Genomic DNA, 24328 nt, shown 5'->3' on the forward strand with positions numbered 1-24328 from the left:
ATGCCTTTGTAAAAAGGCCTGGGTGAACCAAAGCCAGTTGACACTGGGGGTGGTGGTATCAGAAGGGGCTTTTCTCCTCCCTCCGAGTCATGCACAAATAAGGATGGGGCGGGGCAAGAATGCATTTGTGCTGGGCTGTGTGTTTTGGCAGGGGTCTTGGCCTCACCTGAACCATCAGCAAAGTTCCCAACTCACACAGATTCCCAGCGTGCATCTTCCCTGATGACTAAGACAAGACAGCGTCGGTGGGAAATCAAGGGTCAGGTTTTGTCTCTTCCACAAGCTCCCTCCGTGACCACAGGAGATTTATTGCATCTCTCAATGCCTCAGTCCCCTGCTGTTAATAACACATCCTTTCCTTTTGCTGTGTTTCTGTCCTTGGCAGTTTAGTTAGTAAAACCTTTAGGGCAAGAGCTATCTCTTACTATGTGTATGCACCGGACTCAGTACAATCCAACTCTGATTGGTTGCAGTCTACAACTACCTGAAGGGAGGTTGTAGTGGAGTGGGAGTTGACCTCTTCTCCCAGGCAACTAGCGATAGGACAAGAGGACACAGCCTCAAGCTTCGCCAGGGGAGGTTCAGGTTGGACATTAGGAAGAATTTCTTCTCAGAAGGAGTCATTAGACATTGGAAGGGGCTGCCCAGGGAGGTGGTGGAATCACCATCCCTGGAGGTGTTTAAGAAAAGACTGGCCATGGCACTTAGTGCCCTGGTCTAGTTGACAGGGTGGTGTCAGGGCAATGGTTGGACTCGATGATCCCAGAGGTCTCTTCCAACCTGAGTGATTCTGTGATTCTGTGATCTCAGCAGAAGCCTTTTAACATTGCTATAATACAAATAACAGTGATACCTGGGAGCTCCTGGGGTCTGTGCCCAGGTCTCTCAACCCTGCATTGCAGCCAGGGACAAGTTACTTCACTCATTGCTAGAATAAAGCACGTGTGAAATAGTGGTCAGGATTGGCTGAATGGGAGAGGAAAACAGGATCTATTTATGAATAACTTTAATGTGGGGTTGATGGGGTGCAAGAGTTGAATAACCAGTTGTGAATGACTAATACGAGTTAGATTTGGCTTCCTATGGAGCTGATCACTAGTCCTAAGGAAAGAAATTAAAGGGGTTGCACTTACTCATAGGGCTGATCCAATACTGGAGCGCAGGCTTTGTGGACAGTGTCTTGGCTCTACTGCATGACTGCTGCTCTGCTCCCTCGTGCTTCCCAACCTTCTCCGTTTGCTGCCCTAATAAACAAAGCTGTTCAGAGAGATGTATTCTGTCCATGTACCACTCTCTGCTGCCTACAAACCTACCGAGAGAGCCCCCAAACCGCCTTTATATGCTGCTTCTCTTATCCAAGCACTGAACAATGACATCTTTGTCAAAGGGCATAGCTGGTGACAGGAGGACTAGCAGCCTTGGAGGGTGTGAGGGCAGAGAGTCCCTGTAGTTGTGGCTTGCAGGGACATGCAGACTCTGCTGTCAAGTCTCATAGCGAGGGTTTCTTCCAGACAGTGCATGCAGTGGGCCACAGGGGCCAGGGAAGGGCAAGATCTCCAGGCATGAGGCGAATAAATTGGGTGGTTCCCCATGGGCAAAGTGTAGGTGGAGAAATTACAGGCTAAGAGAGTTGGGGCTGTTCAGTCTGGAGAAGAGAAGGCTCCGGGGAGACCTTCTAGCACCTTCCAGTACCTGAAGGGGCTACAGGAAAGAGGGAGAGGGTCTTTTTACAAGGGCATGGAGTGACAGGACGAGGGGGAATGGTTTTAAACTGAAAGAGGGGAGATTTAGATGAGATCTGAGGAAGAAATTCTTTGCTGTGAGGGTGGTGAGACACTGGCCCAGGTTGCCCAGAGAAGCTGTGGCTGCCCCCTCCCTGGCAGTGTTCAAGGCCAGGTTGGATGGGGCTTTGAGCAACCTGGTCTGGTGGAAGGTGTCCCTGCCCATGGCAGGGGGGTTGGAACTAGATGATCTTTAAGTTCCCTTCCAACCCAAACCATTCTATGATTCTATGATTGTATGAAATAAATAACATGGTGAGGAGAAAAGCCTGCTTTCTGGCAGGGTGGAGATGGTCTACCTGGCTTGGTGGCCTGCTGTCATAGATTCTCCCTCTGGGCTGAGACCCAGGAGCTCCGCTCAGTTATCCAAACAGGCCATCCACCACCATTCAAGATGCTGTGAGTGTCCCAATGCACCCTCAGCTGTGGCTCTAGAAGGGCACAGGTCTTCTGCATGCCTTGTGTCCTACCTGCTAGCAGTCCATGGATGTCTTTGATACCTTCTGAAAGAGTCCCAGATGCCTATGAGTCTTGTCCCTGGTCTCCAGCTTCTTCAGGAATGCCTTGGAGAAGCCAGCTGGGGGATTATGCGTGTGACTGTCCTCTGTGGGGATTTTCATTGAAAGGCAAGACTACTCCTCTGGGTGGGGAAGGACATGGAAGCTGTGGGACAGGGTCTATTCTAGACAAGAGCTATTCATGATGTGTGTCATCTTCCCCAGGCTGTGAGTTCACTCCACAAAGAAAAAGAAAGCCAAGTTAAGATATGGCTGGAACGAAAAATATCCCAGCCAGCTGTTGGAGCTCCTACTCCAGCTGCCAGATGGGAATGCATTCAATTTTAGTGTGAACTTTACTTCCCACAGGACAATCCTTTCCTACCTGTTAGCATTGTCCCTGGCACTGCCCCAGTCTCCATGACCCCCAAGTCTTTTCTGTGGGGAAATATGTGCATGCAGCACAAATGAGTCCTCAAAATGGCATATCAAAATGACAACAAGGAGGTGAGAGGCATCTGATAGGAAAGTGATGCCAAGGAGATGGGAGACATCTGGTATCAGCCATCAGATCTCAGCTAGTTGTCTGGACCCTTCTGTAGTCAAGGGAAGGCAATGGGAAATCTGTAGGAGGTGTTGTAGGCACTTATCTTGGGATGGAATGAATGGCTTTCTGGAAATCTCCCTCTTCTATCCATTGATAACAGATGGAACCAAGATGATGAGTTTAAATTAGGTTTCCCACTTTTGGACAGCTGAAGTAAGAAAGGAAATCCCATTCAAGGAGACTTGGGTCTACTTCTGCATCTCCAGAAAAGATTTTTAGACACATGAACTGGAGCTTCAACAAAATGCTGCAAACAACTGGAGCATCTAGGGCCACCCCATAGGCTTGGGGGCATCAGAGGGGGAAACATTTGACACAAAACTTTCCTTACAGCCCAGAGAAAAAGGTTGTGTGAGGAAAGCAAGGGAAAAGGGATTCATTCACAAAGCTACCTTAAAAGGTGTATGATCGATGTCCCGCTTTTAGCTGCCACTTCAAGAGGCAGGGCATGCAGGCAGAGTGGCTAGAAGCTGGAGGCTTAGTTCCCTCCATAGCCTGGAGATGACTGAGACCTGCAGCATTCTCTTTCCAACAGGGTGTCCACATGAGACCGTGTTCGTAACCCAGTCCACTGGCACCGGGCCACCCTGTGCAGCTAAGGAAGAGTTTCTGGCTGCAGGGAATGGAGCCTTGGCATTATCCTCTCTGGGCCACCCTTTGAGCCAGCAGACGAGTCTTCCTGACACACTGCCGTGTCTCAGGAGATGCTTAAGTGTTAGATATCCTGCACAGTAGCCCCAACACAGGAATCTGAGAGCTTTGTCTCCTTGGTTGGGTCAAGGTGGTTAATTGATTTGCCTGTGATGTTTGATGGCCAAGGTCAAGCCCTTCCTTCATGTCTAGCAAAGAAGGGATATGAACCCACAAGAAGGGGTTTGAACCTACAAGAAGGGGTCTGAAACCATCTAGGCACTCTCCTGAGTGATGGGAGAGGGCACAGGGACTGTTCCTAGTGGGTGTTGAGGTCTGGGCCAACATGTGGGATGGTGTGTTGGAGGCAGGGGAGGATGGAAGAGGAAATTATGAACCTTTTGGTGGCCTAGACCTGTCACTGGTGTTGAATGGGCCTTCCTGTTCTGCCTGCCATAGCTTACCTGCTTAGGGGACTCAAATACCTGAAGTTTTAGACTAGGATTTGAGGGATTTGTGTCCTGGGCTGAGATGCTTAGAGCCAGCTGCAACTTTTTAACCCGTCAGGGCTTAGCTTTGGAGGCAAAGGGCAACCTGAGTCAGATTCAGATTTTGTAATGGAGGACTTATGTCAAATCCCAGCTCCCTAAGGTGGCAGGTGGGACGCTGAGCTCTGTGATCTCAGGTTTATGGGCAGGACATCTCTCAGAGCCTGTTCAAGCTGGTTGCTGGTGGCAGGTGTCTCCAACATCTTCTCTGTGAATGTAGGAGGTGACATATGCTATGTCCCATGAGATGTCTGAGGTCCTAACTCCTGTGAACGGCAAGGCAGGACTTGTAGGGGCAGGAAGGGTAACAGTTTCAGGCTACATCTAGGGACCGTGCCTGCAAAAGGGCTCCTTTGAACATGTGCACAGGTAGCTGGCATGTCCCTTAGCTGTAGAGCGGTCACCCTAATCTGTGGCCAACAGCAGCAGGGCAGCAGGTCTCAGGGAGGACAGGTCACTTGAACATGGGTTGATGGGAAGGGCAGGGTCTCAAAAGCAGGAGATTGGCTGTGGCACTTCAGGTAAGCTATGGGGACCTGGCTGTGGAGAAGCAGATGGTGGGAAGGGGTTACCTAGGGAGGAGCGAGGGAGGCAGGGAGAAAGGACATTTTGGGCTAGCAGCGAGACTCCTTGTAGCCAGAAGAGGACATCCCTTTGCTTCTCAACTGACCCTAGTGTACACCAGGGGTTTTTTTGCTTCCACCCATAACTGCAAAACCCCCAGCTGTATTTCCTTCAGCTCCTCAACAACCACGACATCTGCTTTGCTCCTGATTAAGAGCAGATCCCTAGAGTGCAGGAATCTCTTCCAGGTCCATCCCAACAGGCAGCTGCACCACCTTTCCCAGCCAATTCTGCAGCATCTGACAGACAGTCTGAGCTTACCCAACCGCTCTGGCCATATGCCATCCTTCTTGGGAGGAAAACTTCCACGTTCTCCATTGCCTGGGATCCTTGCCTCACTGCACGAGGTTAAATCCTCCCTCCAGAAGGCAACACTCTGCAAGATCAGAGAAGGCAGGAGAAAACAGAGAAGGCAGAAGAGGAGCCAAGGCCAGGGCTTTGGAGACAGCGTGCGATGCCAGCAGGGAAAGGTTGCATGTTTGCACTTCGGAGAGGCATTTGGGCAGTAAATGACAGAGGTGCTGAATTATTCCACAGGAGAGGGAGGGGGTGTGAGCACAGAAAGGGAAAATCCATTCATTCATTACAGAAATCAATAGCCCCCACGTGTCATTTAAGCTGGCCTTGCCCTGGAGAAGCTCAAGATGGAAGAGACCTCTACGGCTTTGCTGATGGGAGCAGAAACTCTGCCCGGGCTCAGCCAGGGGAAGGTGCCTAAAGAGATTATTCAGTGGTGACTCCTGAGTCACGTCTAGATCAATGCGTTCAGCAATTTATTGGTGCTTCTGAGATAATATATGTCATCTAAGCATTTACAATGGTCAGTGTTAATGCAAACATCCTCCGCGCAGTGCAGGGCAGCTGCGTTGGCTGTATCAGGCATGCAAGAGGCATTCCATTGGGCTGGGGAAGCATTTTGAGTAGCAGGAGGTCGAAAGGACGTGTGTGAGAATGAAAGGCTTTATTTTCTTTTGTATTAGGCACTCACCTTGCGCTTCCAAAAGGAGACAAAGAGCCCACCCAGCAGGGACAGGGAGACAAGGACTTCCTGAACTGGCAGTTGGACTAGATGATGATTGTTGGTCCCTTCCAACTGAAATATTCTATTATTCTATTCTATTCTATTCTATTCTATTCTATTCTATTCTATTCACAGAATCACAGACTGGTTGGGGTTGGAAGTTCTCTGGAGATCATCTAGTCCAGCCCCCTGCCAAAGCAGGGTCACCCAGAGCACATTGCACAGGGTCGTGTCCAGGCAGGTTTTGAATATCTCCAGAGAAGGAGACTCCCCACCTTCCCTGGGCAGCCTGTTCCAGGGCTCTGCCACCCTCACAGTAAAGAAGTTCCTCCTCATATTCAGGTGGAACTTCCCATGTTTCAGCTTGTGCCCATTGCCCCTTGTCCTGTCACTGGGCACCACTGAGAAGAGTCTGGCCCCATCCCCTTGACACCCATGCCTGAGGTATTTGTAAGTGTTGATAAGATCCCCCCTCTGTCTGCTCTTCTCCAGGCTGAACAGACCCAGCTCCCTCAGCCTCTCCTCATAAGAGAGATGCTCCAGTCCTCTGATCATCTCTGTACCCCTCCGCTGGACTCTCTCCAGTAGTTCCTTGTCTTTCTTGAACTGGGGGGCCCAGAACTGCACACAGTTACTCCAGGTGTGGCCTCACTAGGGCAGTGTGGAGGGGCAGGAGAACCTCCCTTGACCTGCTGGCCACACTCTTCCTAATGCACCCCAGGACACCATTGGCCTTCCTGGCCACAAGGGCACATTGCTGGCTCATGGTGAACTTGTTGTCCACCAGAACTCCCAGGTCCTTCTCTGCAGAGCTGCTCTCCAGTAGATCAGCCCCCAACCTGTACTGGTGCATGGGGTTATTCCTCCGAAGGTGCAGGACTCTACACTTGCCTTTGTTGAACTTCATGAGGATCCTCTCCACCCAACTCTCCAGCCTGTCCATGTCTCACTGAATGGCAGCACAGACTGCTGGTGTATCGGCCAGATTGTGGACGATCATCTGTTTTATTCTATTTCTATTCTATTCTATTCTATTCTATTCTATTCTATTCTATTCTATTCTATTCTATTTAAAAAACACCACCCCCCGCCATCACTTTCCCCCACTAGCTCGGGGACAGTCACTTAACCTCTCTGCCTCCATTTCTGCACCTAACTGTGCATGAACATCAGTCCCTTGGGCTGGGCTGCAGGATCCCGTACCTCGCAGCCCAGATGCTGTTCACTGGTAGAAAGTTTCTATGACCGTATTTGTGTCACTTGGATAAACTGTCCGCTGGCACAAGAAGGCTCAGCTGTACCCAGAGGGTGGTGGAGCGAGGACATGGTCAGGTGGCTTCACTTCTACTAAGCTCCAAGCAGAAAGCTCCTTTTAAATTGGTAGGAGAAGAGGAAAAAAAAGAAAAATTACTGTAATACTGGGTAATACTGTACCTGGGCTATTTCTTCTCCTGAACATGACCCTTAGAAAGTAGTCCTCTTTGTCACGTTATTTAGAGTCAGTCTTAATTAGGAGTTACCTATTAAATGAAACAGCTGCAAGTGCTGCAGCCCATAGGCTCCTGCGTAGCTTGACTCGCTTCGTTGTGTTATATCCTTACTGGGAGCCTCTGATCCCCCCAGCAGCTGGAATAAATTCTGCAAGTAGGCAAAGCTGCTGGCAGGCTCATGGTTAATCACAGGGCTGGGAGGAGACGTGTAGAATAACTGGAAGTAAAGCAGGGAAGGGTGCTCGGGTGAACTTCCTAAGCACGCCAAGGGGGAAAGGGTGTTCCTGCAGGGATCAGCACAAATATGCTGAAGTAAGGGCTCCTGTACCTTCCTGCTGTGTCTCCTCTCCTGATGGCTTACTACATCCTTTGAAAAGCCACTGCGAGGGGATGGTTAGGCTCATTTGATTCTCTTCACAGAATCACAGAATCACAGAATCAACCAGGTTGGAAGAGCCCTCTGGGATCATCGAGTCCAACCGTTGCCGTGACACCACCATGTCAACTAGACCATGGCACTAAGTGCCATGTCCAGTCTTTTCTTAAACCCCTCCAGAGATGGTGACTCCACCACCTCCCTGGGCAGCCCCTTCCAATGTCTAATGACCCTTGCTGAAAAGAAATTCTTCCTAAGTCCAACCTGAACCTCCCCTGGCAAAGCTTGAGGCTGTGTCCTCTTGTCCTATCGCTAGTTGCCTGGGAGAAGAGGCCGACTCCCACTTCACTACAACCTCCCTTCAGGTAGTTGTAGACTGCAATAAGGTCACCTCTGAGCCTCCTCTTCTCCAGTCTCTTGTACTTCTCAAAAGCCCCAGGAGGCTGCGATGCCCCAATGCGGTGCGGCGTGTGCGTGTTTGCCTGACCACTGTTGTACTTACAGCCCCCGTAAAGAACAGAGTACGTACACGCTTCGGAGCCCGCCGGGACATTTCCTCTGGCCAGGAATAGCTGATGAGTAATACAAAGCAGCAGAGGTAATAAATATTAAAGAGCTGGAAAATGTTAAAGTGCACGGGCAGCGGAGCTGACATGCACGGGGGTTGTGAAGCGCAGAGATCGCCTGCATGCGCCTCGCACAGGCATTGCTTTGCATCCTTTTGTGAAGGAAGAAACGTGGAAATAAATGTTGCAATTATTTTCTGTTAATAGTATGTTGAAAGGCATCGTGCATTTCAGCGAGCTTGTGATCTCATACCCCATCCCCGGCCTCATGCCCTTTATGGGCCCTTTATGGGTCCAAGCAATGGTTTCCCTGGCATGATGTGCCTGGACCAGTGGAAACACAGCCAGTGGAACCTCATGAAGTTCAACAAAGGCAAATGTAGAGTCCTGCACCTTGGGAGGAATAACCCCATGCACTGGTACAGGTTGGGGGCTGATCTACTGGAGAGAGCTCTGCAGAGAAGGACCTGGGAGTTCTGGTGGACAACAAGTTCACCATGGGCCAGCAATGTGCCCTTGTGGACAGGAAGGCCAATGGTGTCCTGGGGTGCATTAGGAAGAGTGTGGGCAACAGGTCAAGGGAGGTTCTCCTGCCCCTCTACACAGCCCTGGTGAGGCCACACCCGGAGTAACTGTGTGCAGTTCTGGGCCCCCCAGTTCAAGAAAGACAAGGAACTACTGGAGAGAGTCCAGCGGAGGGCTACAGAGATGGTCAGAGGACTGGAGCATCTCTCTTATGAGGAGAGGCTGAGAGAGCTGGGTCTGTTCAGCTGGAGAAGCGCAGACTGAGGGGGGATCTTATCAACACTTACAAATACCTTAGGGGTGGGTGTCAAGGGGATGGGGCCAGACTGTTCTCAGTGGTGCCCAGTGACAGGACAAGGGGCAATGGGCACAAACTGAAACATGGGAAGTTCCATCTGAAGTCCATCTGAACATGAGGAAAAACTTCTTTACTGTGAGGGTGCCAGAGCCCTGGCACAGGCTGCCCAGGGAGGGTGGGGAGTCTCCTTCTCTGGAGATATTCAAAACCTGCCTGGACGCGACCCTGTGCAACATGCTCTGAGTGACCCTGCTTTGGCAGGGGGTTGGACTAGATGATCTCCAGAGGTCCCTTCCAACCCTTAACCATTCTGTGATTCTGTAAAAGATTGCAAATTCGGATTAAGCATCTCATGGTGGGTGCATTGAAGGTGACACATGGTGGTTCATGAGTGGCATCCATCTTGGGTATCACAAAAGGTCATTGGAGTTGAGACATCAACTCTTGGGTCCTGCAGATGCTCTGAACTCCTCCCTGCCCCTCTCAGCCCATAGTGTGGCTGTTTCCCAGCAAGAGCTGATGGTGATGGGAGTCAGATGCCATTTCCGTGCTGGAGTTTCCCTCCAGTTCCCAACTGATACCAAAGATCCCTGCTCCTCTCACTAGATATAATGATATAAGGGCCATGGGGCAAAGACCCCCGTATTCTTCCTCCACCTGGCTAGAGATAAAATGGCCATGAAGATCTTTCTACCCCCTTTTCTGGTCCCCATCAGTGTCTGTATCAAGGTGCAGCTGGATGTGGCTGACTGTGGTGAGACAACAAGAGTTAAACTCTTTCCTGGCAGGCTGGGAGGACGCTGTGTGATTTCTCAGAGCCCTGCGCACCCGGAGAGGAAGGCAAGCCCTTGCTAATGTATGCGCAGCTTCTGTGAAACTAAAAATAGCCGGGATCTGAGGCGGTTCTTCCAGGATTTCACAGGCGCTTACCCAATTTTTAGCTCCTTCTTCTCAAACGGATGGCAAAACGAAGGCGACAGCCTCAACCCTCGTGCAAAGCTGCCACGTCGGGAGCCTTGTTCCAGGGATGCCTTTGACCCCTGCGGCACAGACGAGATGGGGATGTGCTGCTGAACGTATAGTCCCAGGTCTGTGACGGTCCCTCGCAAGGCTGGGGTGGACCCCAGCGTTCCTGATCGCTGCTGAGAAGCACCCGCTCTGACCCTGGCAGCTCTGCATCAGGCAGGGGCTTTTTTTCAGCCTCACTGGGTCCTCAGGAATCAGCCCCCCTTTTTCTAGGCAGAGTCCTCTCCCCCTAAGTTGCTTCTGGCTGGTGTCTTTCTGGTGTGCTGTTAAAAAAAATCCCCTCTCACTGGCAAAGTCTCTCCTGGAACATCTACCTCCTCAGCTCTACAAAGCCACCATCCATGTGGGTTAGGAGAGGCTTTGCTGTACAGAAAAGTCTTGTCTAGCGTGTTCAGGTCCTGCTTCAGCATTAGTGAGCTTGATGGCCAGGGAGACAGTAAATACGGCAAATTCAGTGAATACTATCCTAAAAACCATATAGGTTCCCGTATCAGTTCCCTGATCTCCCAGCAGGAGATGTGTCCCTCTCATCTTCCCCAGCAGCCAGAGCCTGAGAATAGTAAGTGTTCCCCTCTGAGTGAGGGGACCAGCTCCCAGTTATGTTCCTCTTTGGTGCTGGGGTCCACAACACTTTTTGAGGGTTTAGACCACAGGCAACCTGTTGTCTCTGTTCAGATCTTTGGACCTGCTACCCCAAAGTGGTTTGTTAAATCACTCAGGAAGTGGAAAACCCTTGGAAGAGAAAACTACCACATTATGTCTCCATTTCATAGAATCATAAAATCACAGACTGGTTTGGGTTGGAAGGGACCTTAAAGACCATCTAGTTCCAACCCCCTGCCACAGGCAGGGACACCTTCCACTAGACCAGGTTGCTCCAAGCCCCATCCAACCTGGCCTTGAACACTGCCAGGGAGGGGGCAGCCACAGCTTCTCTGGGCAACCTGGGCCAGTGTCTCACCACCCTCACAGCAAAGAATTTCTTCCTCATATCTCATCTCAATCTCCCCTCTTTCAGTTTAAAACCGTTCCCCCTCGTCCTGTCACTCCATGCCCTTGTAAAAAGCCCCTCTCCCGCTTTCCCATAGCCCCTTCAGGTACTGGAAGGTGCTAGAAGGTCTCCCTGGAGCCTTCTCTTCTCCAGGCTGAACAGCCCCAACTCTCTCAGCCTGTCCTCACAGGAGAGGTGCTCCAGCCATCAGAGAGGTGCTCCAGTCCATTTCCAGGGGATTCAGCTAGTTAAAGCCATTGCTTTCCCCTCTGTTCCTTTTTCATCCTCCACCAAGGGATCTTGGAGACAGCTGTGAGGAGATGAAGATGTGTCCCTGTCTTTGACTGGCCTCCCAGAGCAATGCAAACTTCTCCTCTCCTGAGACATCCTCTGGCTCTGGTGAGTCCATGTGATGCCAAATCACCTCTGAAGACCATCTGGATTAAGAACTGCAATGTGACCCATCCTTTAGAGAGGGCAAGGTGACTATTCCCATATGTCTCTGTAGCATCGTACCGTTGAATACTCACATTCTGGGAGCCCTCAGGCAGCTCTCTGGATTTGCCCTGAAACTTCCTTTGCTTGGAGCCAAGACGAGTCTATCAAAAGACCTCCGCTTACTTTCAAGACCTTTGGCTGCATCTGTTCCTGTAGGGCTTACTGGACTGGGACCAGTTTTATTTCCAAAAGGAGAGCCCTGACATTAAACCCTAATACTTGATGCAAAAATTGAGTCTGAGTTCAACTTCTTTCTTTCTGTGTAAAGCTATTTAACAGCTTTGATTTAAAACAGAAGGCTTCGCCAGAGGCAATAGCACGAGGTGTCGGAGTATACTTTAAGTAAATAAGTATGTGTAAAATAGGAAATGGATTAGGGATTAAGTGTTCATAACTAATTTGGGGGGGGGGGTAATCTGTGACAAAAGAGGGCATTTGGCTCGGTGTTAGGACGTGAGACCATCCCACATGTGATAGATGCTGTGACATGTCTCTGCAGCACCCATCACTTGCTGCCCTCTCCAGCAGCCCCTGCTACCTTGCCTGCTCCTTTACGCCACGGAGATGCTTCCCACACTAAAATCAAAACAGGGCATTCATACCCTGGTGCTGAAGAGGTCTTTGGGTTTTTTTTCTGTTTTAGGACTCTACACCTCACAAAATAATTGACAAGTAAAAACATAAACATGATTTCTACGAGCCTGGCTCGAAACAGTAGTAGCTCCTGCTACAAAGCTGTTCACTGGTGCTGTATTGATTTACCGACCAAAGATCTGGAAATAAGGATTCTGCAACTTGGATATCCAGGGGAGCCCCACAGCCCATGGGATGCAGGCAAAGAGAGGCTGCCTGGGCAGAGCTGCTTGCAAAATTGGGGTTGTAATGAATACGCCAATGACATATTAGATAGATGGGCCGAGACCAACGGCATGAGGTTCAACAAGAACAAGTGCCGGGTCTTACACTTGGGCCACAACAACCCCATGCAGCGCTACAGGCTGGGGGAAGAGTGGTTAGAGAGCGGCCTGGCGGAAAGAGACCTGGGGGTGCTGATCGACAGCCGGCTAAACGTGAGCCAGCAGTGTGCCCAGGTGGCCAAGAAGGCCAATGGCATCCTGGCCTCTATTAGGAATAGCGTAGCCAGCCGGTCTAGGGAAGTGATCGTCCCTCTGTACTCGGCACTGGTGAGGCCACACCTTGAATCCTGTGTCCAGTTGTGGGCCCCGCACTTCAAGAAAGATGTTGAGGTGTTGGAGCGAGTCCAGAGGAGGGCGACCAAGCTGGTGAAGGGTCTGGAGGGTCTGACCTACGAGGAACGGCTGAGGGAGCTGGGGTTGTTTAGCCTGGAGAAGAGGAGGCTCAGAGGTGACCTTAGTGCAGTCTACAACAACCTGAAGGGAGGTTGTAGTGGAGTGGGAGTCAGCCTCTTCTCCCGAGCAACTAGCGATAGGACAAGAGGACACAGCCTCAAGCTTCGCCAGGGGAGGTTCAGGTTGGACATTAGGAAGCATTTCTTCTCAGCAAGGGTCATTAGCCATTGGAAGGGGCTGCCCAGGGAGGTGGTGGAGTCACCATCTCTGGAGGGGTTTAAGAAAAGACTGGACATGGTACATAGTGCCATGGTCTAGTTGCCATGGTGGTGTCAGGGCAATGGTTGGACTCGATGATCCTAGAGGTCTCTTCCAACCTGGTTAATTCTGTGATTCTGTGACACATTCATGACTGTTTTTCAAATAAATAAATACTAGCCAGGCTGTAGCTAAGCGTGGATATTTTAGTAACAGCCCAGATTTGGGAAAGTTTGAAAATCAGTGGGGCTGTTTAGGGCTAGCACTTATGATTTGTTTCTCTTCTTCTGGTTGTGATCTTCCAGTCTGTGAGTCAGAGAAAACTACTCTGCAGCTGGGAAAGGAGAATAGTCACAAAGATGAATCCCAGAAACATCCCCCAGACTGAGCTACATGGCTACGGGCAGCTCACGCATTTTTGGTCTCTGGAGCTTTAGCTGCAGTGATGCCCTTGCCCCAGTTTTCTGCCCCATGCATCTGCTGGGGGTGGTGACCCCGGTATCTGTCAGCAGGATGAGCTGCACACCTGCAGCTCTGCCATGTGGTCTCCCAGTGCCAAACATCTGCTTGAACCATCAGTAAAAAGGGAATTGAACAATGACCATGGACGATGTCCCAGAGGAGGTGGTATAGGTATATGTCCCATTTGGCTCGCATTGCAACCAAAGCAGTAATTTCAGAGGAGCTGGGAACATTACTTTGAAATTATCAATCACAGCTCCCTATTTTGTGTATCATCAGAGCCCCCAGATTATCAACCACAAATAAAATCAGCCTACCAACATCAAAGCTGCAGGAATTTGATCATAAAAATCCTGCAGCATCATTATTTTATTGTCTCTCTCCAACTATTTGATGGAATTGACTCTTTTCAAGGAGGGGTTGATTTGTAGACTTGCTTTAAACAGTGAAAATTACCTTGGGCTGAAAATAATTTCTGCAATGATTGTGGTTAAATGCTGGAACAGGTTGCCCAGAGAGGTTGTGGAGTCTTCATCCTTTGAGATTTTCAAAACTCAGCTGCACCAGGCCATGACCAACCTTCTCTAACTGCAAAGTTAAGCGGGGAGGCTCCAGAGATTTCTAGAGGTCCCTTCCAACGTAAATTATTCCATCACTCTATGATATGATCCTCCCCAATGTACAGTTTACAAAATAAATCAGATACCTCTTTTGTGGTTGGTGTATAGTAAAGCCATCTGTGCTTTAAAACAGCTTTAAACTGGCTTAGAATATAAGCAGCAGCAGCAGACTGGCACTATCATTCTTTGTAGTAGATACTTCAGTTGCAAATAGTATGTTGCAAAAAGCAAGACTTTCTAATATAAATGGACATTCAAGTATCTTCCCCTCTCAAATACACACATTTAAAGAATAGGGTTTTGAATTCACAAAAAGACCAGTATTTTCCCTGAAGTGGTGGTTATCCTGTCTATGAACTAGGGGTATTCAGCAAGTTTGACTTGACTTGACCCTTTGGCTTTAAAGGGAACATATCTTGTCCAATGCTTTTGAGAATCTCACTCACAGAGGAGTTTTCAAGCAGGGATAAGGAAATAAGAAGCCAACTGGAATGTGTGGATGCTAGAAAACATGAAAAGAGTTTGAAGCAGGCACCAGTACAGTTTAACTCAGAAATTATAATATAGGCCAAGTAATCCAATCTTCTCACCTTGATGAAATCACTGTGGTGTAATCTTGTTGTGACTCCTAAGCCTGATCCTGGATCACAGTGATGTTGTGATAAGTTAGAAGGTGGATAAAGTCTCATATTGGAGTTCCAGGTTTGGCACTGAGATGAGGATAAACTCTGTCTGAAGAAATACAGTATCCTCCATGACCTACTAGTCTACAGAACTCATGGATGATGTCATGCCACACATTTATGCTTTTTAGGTGTCTCTGAAGTATGGAATAAGCTTGTTTTGTGTTCAGTGACATTCTCCTCCAATAAGCAAGACAAGGCATGGAATGGAGACTATTAATTGTTTCATAGGAGCTGATAGAAGCAATTAACTAGATAAGGGGTAGTTGTACACTGGAGCATGTTTACCGGGCAGAAGAGGGCAGAAACTGCAAGGCAGAAGGACTGGAGCATTTGATGAATGCACTTGTTGTTGCATTTTATTCATTCTGAAGAAATGCCAAAAGTGGCCAGATTTCAGAAAGCTCTGAGAATCACGATTCTGAAAATCAGGGCCCTGATGAAAGCCATCAAATGATGAGAGATTTGGTCGTATGTGGTTGGGATGACCTATGAGGATGCTGGATTAAAGGAAGGGTTTGTGCACTGTTTGCTTAGTCCTATGAGAAGATTTAAAGTGCCCTTACTTGCTTCTGAGATGGCAAGTGATCTTTCCCAGTTTAGCAATGGTCCCCAGCATGGTTTTGGCCCAAGACTGCTAGCAGTCATGTAAATAAGCCCTACACACCCTTTGAGGACTAGTCCAGGCAAGGAACCATTTCCCAGAGGTGGTTTGGATGCAGCCACCTTGTTCTGGAGGAGTTTGATGCCATGGAAGCAGCCAGATGAAGCTGTGGTGTATCAGCACCTGGTTGGGGCCCCGTAGTTACTACTTTGATACTCAGACTAGGAACAATAATTATCCATCTGTGAATCCTTATTGCCAACTTGCAACATTATAGCAAAGAAAAAAAATCACTAACAAATGTTGATATTGAACACGTTAATTGTGATGGCAACTGTAAGTTTGATTTTGATTTTTTTAATAGACAGCATTTTACTTTCATGCTCCCCTGTTGCTTGAGCGCTGCATCTTATATTCCTTTTATATCTGATAGATTGAAAATAATTCATTAAAATTAAAAAAGCAGGCCAAAGCCGCAGCTGGTGTAAATTGCTAGAGCTCTGTGGATGCCAGCTCACTCCAGCTGAGATCTGGCCTTACATAACCTCAGTTTAAGGGTACACTCAGGCAGCCTTCCAGCTGAGCAGTTACACATGTCCTCGTTTCCTCCCTTCCAAGGAGTGGGCTTTTAATCTGTAAAAACCCTCTAGTGCATAAGGATAATGGCCCCTTGCAAGAGTTAGCAGGAGCGCCTGCGGAAGAGACAGCAGGAGGGTGAGCTCTCAGCTGAAGAACTCGCCCCATCCCATCCCTCCTCTTCCAGGAGTGAGCACCAGGGAGTAGGTTGGTGCGTGGGATGGTGAGGGAGATGGTGTCCATCCATACGGTGTGCATTGCTGCCATGACACCTAGGATATAACCATACTGCCATGGCAAGGTAGGGTTGTCCAGAGAGAAGTGGCAGAGGTTAATGATATGCTGGAAAGAGTGTTGTACCTGTTGCCTTCCTGGTCTTGGTAGATCCCACTCATCCAAAGGGGCATGTAAGGTGCTGCAGGTGTAAGTTGCAACCTACTCAGCAGAGTCAATTTTCTGAGTTCCTCCTTTTCCCTAGAGGTCTGCTTCTGGCTTCTGAAGCGTGCTCTCCCATTTTTCAAGCCAGGGTTTGCTTCTCCGAAAGCAGTAGTCGGCTTGGCTGTGCTTAGTCAAGAAGAGTTTCCCAACCTGGAGTTGTCAGGAGTGGACTGAATACCTCAAATCCTATTGCTTTCCCTCTTTCCATATACCTAAACTAGCAAACTAGGCAATTTCAAGGCCTGCTCATGGGCACTGTAACTTCATCATGCTGCTAAATTATTAGTATTGGTCTTACTAGCTTAGGTTGGTCAAGGCTTACTAGCACTCTCCCAAGTAATCATAACCTGGGCAGGGTTGAGGACTCTGTAGTGATCAGGGATCATTCCCAATACTGAATATGAAGGCAGCTATCTGCTTTTGGAGGATGAGAGAGTTCTTTTCTGAGTTAGTTTGAGATTCCTGACCTTGGTCAGCTTGTGGTTGTGTGGGACAGACCAACAGGACTCTTTCTTCAAAATGTAGCCCAGGGCCTGTGCTGATGTGCCTTTCCATGCTCCTGCAACCCTCTTACACATCAGCATCCTCTTCATTTCAAGCCAGTCTGTTGCCTGAGGTGTCCTCCTACACTTTCTGCTGGTTTAGAGGGGAAGCCGTACGAGGAGCAGCTGAAGTCACTAGGTCTGTTCAGCTTGGAGAAGAGAAGACTGAGGGAAGACCTCATTGCGGTCTACAACTTCCTCACAAGGGGAAGTAGAGGAGTAGGTGTTGACTTCTTCACCATGGCGACCAGTGACAGAACTTGAGGGAATGGCAGGAAGATATGCCAGGGGAGGTTTAGGTTGGATATTAGGAAAAGGTTCTTCACACGGAGGGTGGTGGAGCACTGGAACTGGCTCCCCAGGGAAGCAGTCATGGCTCCAAGCCTGACAGCATCCAAGAAGCACTTGGACAGTGCCCTCAGACACGTGGTGTGAATTCTGGGTCTGTCCTATGCTGGGACAGGAGTTGGACTCGATGATCCCAGAGGGCTCTTCCAACCTGGTTGATTCTGTGGTTCTGTGAAGCATCTTTTTCCATAGCACTGAGGATGGGTTTTTATTTTTTACAGTAGGAGCATCTCCTCTTCTCCCTCCTGATGGCATCCCAGGGCTTTCTCCAGAGGTTATTTGACCACAGTTCAGGAGCCGATGGCTTTGGCTCCTTAAAAACATGCTTTGGCGCAGGGACAGCAGTGACTTTGCCCCGTGCAGTTTGTATGCTACTGCGACATACGTAGTAAATAAGCGTGAGGGTAATTATACCAACAGGAATTCTGGGAACCCTGCCAGAATGGAGAGGACAGCCAATCCTTTGTGCATTTAAAGAAAATCGCCCCAAATCCCCCTCCCAACCCCAAATTATTTCTATCTCTTGAAGCTATGATGGGACTTAGAACTAAAAATACATCCATGCGCACAAATACACATATTTGTATATAAAAATAGCCAGCATTCAAAAAAAATAAGAAGCCCAAAGTTAGGCTCCTGTATCCAAAATTAAGCTCTTAAATAAATAAATTAGTCTGATTTTCAAAAGCACAGAGCGGTGAATGGCTTTCACTGACATAAGAGGAAGCATCATGTTGCTAAAGATTGAAGATCAGGCCTGAATATGGATTTGAAAGTCTAATTATAGAATCCTGTTTGCTACCAGCTTGACCGAGAATAACAGATTTCAGGTGAAACGACATTGATTTTTTTTTTTTCTTCAGAGTTTGTCTACACTTAACCAATGTTAGCAAAGGTAGGAAGAAACCCTCAAACTAGTAAATAAAATACCACAAAGAAACAGATACACGGGAATCACAGAATCACAGAATCAACCAGGTTGGAAGAGCCCTCTGGGATCATCGAGTCCAACCGTTGCCCTGACACCACCATGTCAACTAGACCATGGCACTAAGTGCCATGTCCAGTCTTTTCTTAAACCCCTCCAGAGATGGTGACTCCACCACCTCCCTGGGCAGCCCATTCCAATGTCTAATGACCCTTTCTGAGAAGAAATGCTTCCTAATGTCCAACCTGAACCTCCCCTGGCGAAGCTTGAGGCTGTGTCCTCTTGTCCTATCACTAGTTGCCTGGGAGAAGAGGCCGACTCCCACTGTGCTACAACCTCCCTTCAGGTGGTTGTAGACTGCAATAAGGTCACCTCTGAGCCTCCTCTTCTCCAGGCTAAACAACCCCAGCTCCCTCAGCCATTCCTCATAGGTCAGACCCTCCAGACCCTTCACCAGCTTGGTCGCCCTCCTCTGGACTCGCTCCAATAAATAAAACTGCTTACAGCAGTGCTGTACGTTCGTGTTCGTAAATAGGGTTAAGCATTACCGATGTTACAGCTGGGTGAAATTTTATATTGATTAATTAGACAGGTATATATTAACTGTTGAAAGCCTACCAGGTAGAAACACTGCTTTTCCCAGTTACTCTTGCACTTTCTCTGCTGAAAGCTCCCAGTCAACTGGCATCAAGGAGGAATGGGTTTCTACTCCCCTCTTTCCTCTCTTTGGGTCTGAAGGATGCTAAAGAGAGAGCACCATATTTTTGCACAGACCGAAAAGAGAGTACGAAGGGAAGTTCATTTCCCTTCAGCTGCAAATGGTCCTTGGAGCTGGTCAGCTCATGTGCTGTTCATTCAAGAGGCTGTGACGTTTTGCTGGCCAAAATTACGCCAAGGGATTCCTGAGGTCACAGTCCCACGTGGCGGATGGATAGGGACAGATTTGTCCTTCTGGGTCTTCCAGCACTGATCGGATTGGGCAGGGCTGGGCTTTATGGTGTCAAGGAAGTATGTCCACGCTGGATGGAGGACCATCAGCAGGCAGAGCGGTGCTCCACTCCCGTGTTGGTGTTGTGGTGTTTAGAGACTGAGGACAGCACTAAATGATCTGGTTTCTGATGCCAGAAGACTTTAAGAGAGCCCTTTTGGTGCTCTGTGACTCAGTTTCCCCATCTATGGAGGGGGCACGATACAGTTGACCTTTGCAAAAGGCTGTGGGCTCAACAGTCAAGAGAATTTGATATTACTGTCATTGCTGTTGTTCTGGCCGTTGATGGAGACAGGATCAGGGCATTGTATTAATCCAACGCATTCTTATGCCCTTTTATGCATGCTGCCTCCATGGATAGGTGGCGTTTCCTCTCACTGTGGCCAGTTAGAAACATTCGTGCTTAAACTGTGTGGATGGTGGTGAATTCCTAGAGGTCAAGGAGAAATCATTGCAGGACATGGTGTCCCTTCTGTTAGTTTCTTCTTAATCTTTTTGAGTGACTCAATGCCATTCTTATAGTTTGGTTCTGCCAACTTGTGAGTGCTCTGAAAAGTGAAGACAGTCTTAAAAATAATCAGAAACTGGAAACAGCTGGTGGGGACAGCAATGCAGAAGAGTAGAGGTCTAGAAAATGTGAGCTGTGAGAAGGAACTGAAAAGAAATCGGGGTTTACATGGTAACTATGTGCAAACAGGTGAAAGACTTGCTGCAAGGTGAAAATGAATAAGTTCTTCTCCATGTCCATGGCTAGGATGATGATAAATTATCATCTCAACCTTCAGAAGGGGAGTTTAGGTTTCATGTACTAGCAGGAATGGGAGCTCCTGGGAAGGGGCGGCCATGCAAGACTACATGACAGATTCAGGAAATATCTCTGGAAAGAGTTTGGCAGTGATGCTGTCTTTGCCCAAATGCACTTGGGCAGCACCTTCTGAGCACCACCACCTTGGGTTTTGGCAGCCTTTTGTTGGTGATATTATAAAAACCAGTTACATGCTCCTTTTCTCTGCGTTGTCCTTGAGCCATTACAACTCACTCTCCCCAACTTTGCCTTTCCAGCTAAACTACCTTTATTTAATTCCTTACACGCACGAAGCGGGGGAGGATTCCCGTGTCATCCTGCAGCTTCTAGGGTTGGCGAGTACAGGCGGTGGCCTCGGGCATGTTGGGGAGTGGGAGGAGGACTGGTGTCCATAGGCTTCACGGGCATTTCCACCCCACTCGGGCTCTGCTGGGGATGTCACACCAGTGTCACCAGTGTCGTAGATGACTGGTGTAGCATTTTGTCGAGTGTCGAGCCCCATCTGGTGGCTTTTCAGCGTCATTTTTTTTGTGTCCTTGTGTCTTTCGGGATTTTTCGTCTTCTGTGCTTGTGAACTGCGAACGGGAAGGACAAGGTGCTTGAGAAAGGGCAGAGCTTGCAGAGCTACCTCTGCTCCCTGTCCCTGTGTGGAATTTGGAGAGACAGAGGCTGTGGAAGCTTATGTCTTGTCCTCCTGCTCTCCCTTGCTGTGCAATCTCGCCCCGACTGGCAAGGAATGATCTAATCGTGTTGGCGAAACCCCAGTTTGTGCTGTGAGCCCCTCCCAGAGCCTCCAGAAGGCAATTCATCCCACCGTCATGCTGGCATCTGAGGTGGGACAGATGAACAGTCCCAGGAGGGGACATTTCTCTCCATTGACTAGCTCAGATGACCAACTTCAGGGTCGACATTAGGTGAAATGATTCCCATCCCAAAATTCAGAGCACGAGGTTACAGCCACTGCTCAGGATGAGAAGGAAAAAGACCCAATATTAAATCATTAATATCAGCAAGCATTAGAAAGGGTCCTGTTAGGAAAGGCTTCCTTAAATGCCATGAATCCTGTGACATCTGGGCACCTCGTGCTACCCTGACTTATCAGAGGACCTGGACAGGCTGGAGAGTTGGGCGGGGAGAAATTTAATGAAATATAACAAGGGCAAGTGTAGAGTCCTGCATCTGGGCAAGAACAACCCCATGTACCAGTACAAGTTGGGGGCAGAGCTGTTGGAGAGCAGCGTAGGGGAAAGGGACCTGGGGGTCCTAGTGGACAGCAGGATGACCATGAGCCAGCAATGTGCCCTTGTGGCCAAGAAGGCCAATGGCATCCTGGGGTGGATTAGAAGGGGTGTGGTTAGTAGGTCGAGAGAGGTTCTCCTCCCCCTCTACTCTGCCCTGGTGAGGCCGCATCTGGAGTATTGTGTCCAGTTCTGGGCCCCTCAGTTCAAGAAGGACAGGGAACTGCTAGAGAGAGTCCAGCGCAGAGCCACGAAGATGATTAAGGGAGTGGAACATCTCCCTTATGAGGAGAGGCTGAGGGAGCTGGGTCTCTTTAGCTTAGAGAAGAGGAGACTGAGGGGTGACCTCATTAATGTTTATAAATATGTGAAGGGCAAGTGTCACGAGGATGGAGCCAGGCTCTTCTCAGTGACATCCCTTGACAGGACAAGGGGCAATGGGTGCAAGCTGGAACACAGGAGGTTCCACATAAATATGAGGAAAAACTTCTTTACAGTGAGGGTAACTGAACACTGGCACAGGCTGCCCAGAGAGGTTGTGGAGTCTTCTTCTCTGGAGACATTCAAAACCCGCCTGGACGCGTTCCTGTGTGATATGATCTAGGCAATCCTGCCCCGGCAGGGGGATTGGACTAGATGATCTTTCGAGGTCCCTTCCAATCGCTAACATTCTGTGATTCTGTGATTCTGTGATTCTGTGATATTGTGTCCAGTTCTGGGCCCCTCAGTTCAAGAAGGACAGGGAACTGCTAGAAAGAGTCCAGCGCAGAGCCACGAAGATGATTAAGGGAGTGGAACATCTCCCTTATGAGGAGAGGCTGAGGGAGCTGGGTCTCTTGAGCTTGGAGAAGAGGAGACTGAGGGGTGACCTCATTAATGTTTATAAATATGTAAAGGGCAAGTGTCAAGAGGATGGAGCCAGGGTCTTCTCAGTGACATCCCTTGACAGGACAAGGGGCAATGGGTGCAAGCTGGAACACAGGAGGTTCCACATAAATATGAGGAAAAACTTCTTTACAGTGAGGGTAACTGAACACTGGCACAGGCTGCCCAGAGAGGTTGTGGAGTCTCCTTCTCTGGAGACATTCAAAACCTGCCTGGACGCGTTCCTGTGTGACATGATCTAGGTAATCCTGCTCCGGCAGGGGGATTGGACTAGGTGATCTTTCGAGGTCCCTTCCAATCCCTAACATTCTGTGATTCTGTGATTCTGTGATCAGCTCCATTTACAAAGCTTGGCTAAATGTTCCCTGAAGGGAAGTTGTGCCCCCAGGGTGAGGTTTGCAGGTCTCCTTACATGCCTGATATGGAAACAGAAGATAAAGCAGTACCTGTCTGTGCATGAGACACCTCATTCTAGTCCAACATTGCCCAAAGTCTGGATAGCTGACCAGTGGCAAGCTGTGGCCTTTTGCATTTGTGGCTCACACATGTGCTGAAGGTGAAGGTGGTGTTTCATTGCTCCTCCTGTGATGAAATGGGGTCAAATCTCTGGTGTCCGTGAGAGAAGCTCCTTACTTGAGTGCTGAAAGGGCTTAGACAATCTGTCAAGCCATCACCAAGTATCATGACCAGCATTTGTCAAGTAGCTTCTCCTCATCACGAGAACAAAGTGAGGGCGTTGTTTTCTCACGCAAATGTTTCACGAGCATTTCCTACCCCTCATGCTTCACATTTGGGTGGTGCAAGTGAAAGGTTTCCCACTCCTGCAATACAAAATATTGCAGGAGATGGTGTTAGAGCTGTGTAGACATTCCAGACTCCCATTTCACCCAGACAACCTCCCTCTACCCATACAGCTCGGCCCTCAGCCCTGTCCCCCTCAGGTTTTGATAGAATCATAGAATCACAGACTGGTTTGGGTTGGAAGGGACCTTAAAGATCATCTAGTTCCAACCCCCCGCCACGGGCAGGGACACCTTCCGCTAGACCAAGTTGCTCCAAGCTCCATCCAACCTGGCCTTGAACACTGCCAGGGAGGGGGCAGCCACAGCTTCTCTGGGCAACCTGTTCCAGGGTCTCACCACCCTCACAGCAAAGAATTTGATGCATGCCAAAGTCTCACGCTTGGCTTTTCCTCCTGTTTCCTGCAGGTATATCCGAACTATGTACCTGGGGATCCAGAGCCAGAGGCGGAAGGAACACCAGCGGCGTTTCTACTGGGCTATGATGTACGAATATGCAGACGTAAATATGTTGCGCCTCCTGGAAACTTTCCTCGAGAGCGCCCCTCAACTGGTGCTACAGCTCTGCATAATGATCCAAAAGAACCGTGCAGAAACATTACCATGTAAGTGGCCCCCTCGCCCCCCACTCCCCATCCTCCCAGCCTCCCCCCTCTGACCCCATGCTCAGCTGCCGATGGATGTTTTGCTAACCGTCCACCCTACACAACCTGGCGTGGAAGGGGCTGCCACTTTGGACAAATCTCATTCCAGCTCCGCGCTGCGTTCGCTGGGTAAAATTTCTGCTCCTTCTGCTTGTTCTTTCTCATTCTGAGAAAAAAAAAAAACTATTATCAGTCAACAGATGAGATTCAGCTCTCCCACACCCAGTCCAGTCTAAAGAAATGATGGTGTTGTCAGGAGGAGGAGGCAATCTCTGCTGCTATGGCAAGTGTCACCATTCGTTCGCTGCCTGGCAGTAGGCAAACACAATCATTTCCTGCCTCAGTTTCCCTCCTTACATAAGTAGGATGATAAAACTGGTCAGATTTGAATTTGTGTTGTGAGGACAAATGGTTCAATGCCTGTGCAATGCTCTGATGGTGTGAAATGTAGTATAAGGTGCTTGGTTTTATAGAGAAAGGCTGCAGGACCTTTTCTGAAGTGTTCCTAGGAATTAAGGCTTGGTCATTGGTACCATGGTTCTCAGCAAGTCAAAGAAAAGAGAGGGGAGAAGGCAGTGGAGGGGATTGTTTAGGGACAGAGATGTTGTAGGGCAGGTATCACTGCAAAGGTGCATAGATGAGCAGAGGCTTGGAAGCAACCACAGGGAAGAGTTTGACAATTCTGATGTCCTTTGCTGCAGTGATGTCCTGGAGCATGGGG

General features: G+C 49.0%; 1 protein-coding gene across 1 annotated transcript in view; it reads left to right on the forward strand.

Moving 5' to 3' along the window:
• The window catches only part of XKR6 (XK related 6), a 217553-nt gene that overhangs the window by 169925 nt on the left and 23300 nt on the right, over positions 1 to 24328 (forward strand). The window contains exon 2 of the mRNA XM_068403020.1: positions 23372 to 23568. Coding sequence (XP_068259121.1) covers positions 23372 to 23568 — 197 coding nt within the window. The remainder of the gene's footprint in view (positions 1 to 23371; positions 23569 to 24328) is intronic.

The sequence above is a fragment of the Nyctibius grandis genome, chromosome 1 (genome assembly GCF_013368605.1).
Source record: "Nyctibius grandis isolate bNycGra1 chromosome 1, bNycGra1.pri, whole genome shotgun sequence".
In the NCBI taxonomy this organism is placed as follows: domain Eukaryota; kingdom Metazoa; phylum Chordata; class Aves; order Nyctibiiformes; family Nyctibiidae; genus Nyctibius; species Nyctibius grandis.